This window comes from Vigna unguiculata, chromosome 8, assembly GCF_037176805.1.
Source record: "Vigna unguiculata cultivar grain cowpea cultivar isolate G323 ecotype 2 chromosome 8, ASM3717680v1, whole genome shotgun sequence".
In the NCBI taxonomy this organism is placed as follows: domain Eukaryota; kingdom Viridiplantae; phylum Streptophyta; class Magnoliopsida; order Fabales; family Fabaceae; genus Vigna; species Vigna unguiculata.
The window spans coordinates 7,742,836-7,744,894 of NC_140799.1; the positions used below are offsets into that span (position 1 = coordinate 7,742,836).

At 35.9% G+C, this 2,059-nt stretch overlaps 1 protein-coding gene across 1 annotated transcript; it reads right to left on the minus strand.

The window, feature by feature from the left end:
- Positions 1–621: 621 nt before the first annotated feature.
- On the minus strand, positions 622–1,212 carry LOC146884090 (uncharacterized). The gene has a single exon (XM_085665848.1). It carries the CDS (start codon positions 1,210–1,212, stop codon positions 622–624), a length of 591 nt encoding a protein of 196 aa, XP_085521974.1.
- Between the last annotated feature and the right edge of the window lie 847 nt (positions 1,213–2,059).

Consider the following 2,059-nt stretch of genomic DNA (forward strand, 5'->3'; position numbering starts at 1 on the left):
TTAGAACCAGTTATGACCACAAGATATTTTTTTGTGGGCAGAATTGGGTATTCTTTTTGAAAATTGGGTGAGAAGAAAGGAATAAGGGGTGAATCTGAAAATGGAAGGAAATAATCACTCTTTCCAAAGGAGGCAATACATAGAGGATGGCAAAATCCTTTGATACAGCCAAGGGTTCTTGAATCACTCAAGAACAAGGAGAATCACTCTCACTATTAGAAAGAAAATTGAATTTCTGAAATAAACTTAACTTGATTTCATTGATAAGAAATGGTTCAGCTTATATAGGAGCTTTAACCATTAGGATTACAAAAGACCATTAATTGTCATTATATCCCACTAGTGCTAATAATAATCCAATCAAGCTAATAATGGTCCACTACTTAACGACTGATTATAACTGAAATTATGGCAGCCAAAAGTCATCCAAAAGTATTCAGTAAGATCATCTTAGTCTTCCAAAGGCTGGTTCTTAAGATGTCAAATGGGCCCTTGTTACACTTGAAATTAAAGCAAACTAAAGCCCATTAATTGGTTAACCCAAAACATAATTTGGTCAGCCAATTTTACAAAGCATTGGGCCCTTATTTAAAAATAAAGTAACTGCATTAATCTGGTGCGTTAGTCCTCTTCCATTTGGGCCACGATGCAATTTACAACTTTTATCTTTTCTCCTTCAAACTTGGGCTTGTACTCAAATAATATTGACAAAACTTGCTGCAGAGCTTCTTTTACTTTCCTTGCTCTCGACCTTGTCATAGTTCCTCCAAGTTCTTCAAGTGGATTCTTGTCCTTGCTCATTGTCACATCTCCATCATTCTCTCCCTCTTGAGAAGGATTTGTCCTCAAATCAGATTTTTCCTCTACATCAAAAAGGGATAAGTCAGACACATTGAATGTGGAACTAACATTATACTCACAAGGCAAATCAATTTTGTAAGCATTGTCATTGATTCTTTGAAGCACTTGGAATGGACCATTCCCCCTTGGTTGAAGCTTTGATTTCCTTTGTTCTGGAAACCTTTCCTTTCTCATGTGCACCCAAACCCAATCTCTAGGTTGGAAGACAACCTTCTTTCTACCTTTGTTAGCTTGCCTTGCATAGCTTTCATTTTTCTTTTCAATTTGACCCCTTACTTGCTCATGTAACTTCTTCACATAGTCAACTTTAGCTTGTGCTTCTTTATGCTCAAACATGGAAATGTTAGGCATAGGCAGCAAATCAAGAGGAGTTAAAGGGTTAAATCCATATACAATCTCAAAAGGTGAATAATTAGTTGTGCTATGGACAACCCTATTATAAGCAAACTCAACATGAGGCAAACATGCTTCCCAAGACTTAAGATTTTTCTTTATAACAGTCCTAAGTAATGTGCCTAAAGTTCTATTGACTACCTTAGTTTGACCAATTGTTTGTGGGTGACAAGTAGTAGAAAATAACAATTTAGTACCAATCTTACCCCACAAGGTCCTCCAAAATAAGGAATTTTGTATCCCTATCACTCACAATGCTCCTTGATAGTCTATGAAGTCTTACTATTTCCTTGAAAAACAAGTCAGCCACATACAATCATCATCCACCTTCTTGCAAAGTATGAAGTGTGCCATTTTAGAAAATTTTTCAACAACAATAAAGACAAAATCCTTTCCATTCTTTGTTTTAGGCAGCCCCATAACAAAGTCCATAGAAATGTCGGTCTAAGGATATTAAGGAACAGGTAAAGGAGTATATAATCCATGAGGCTTCACCTTAGATTTAGCCTTTTTACAAACAATGCAGTGATCACAAAACTTATGTACATCACGTTTCATATGAGGCCAAAAGAAATGCTCTTGCAAAATTTCCAAAGTCTTTTGAACCCCAAAATGACCCATCAAACCGCCTTCATGTGATTCAGTCACAAGCAACTCTCTAATGGAACACTTAGGCACACACAATTTATTTGATTTAAACAAGAATCCATTATGCCTATAGTAACCATTTTCAGAAAACTTTTCACATGCAACATATATTTCAGCAAAATCTGCATCATCCTTATACATGTCTTTCAAGGATTCA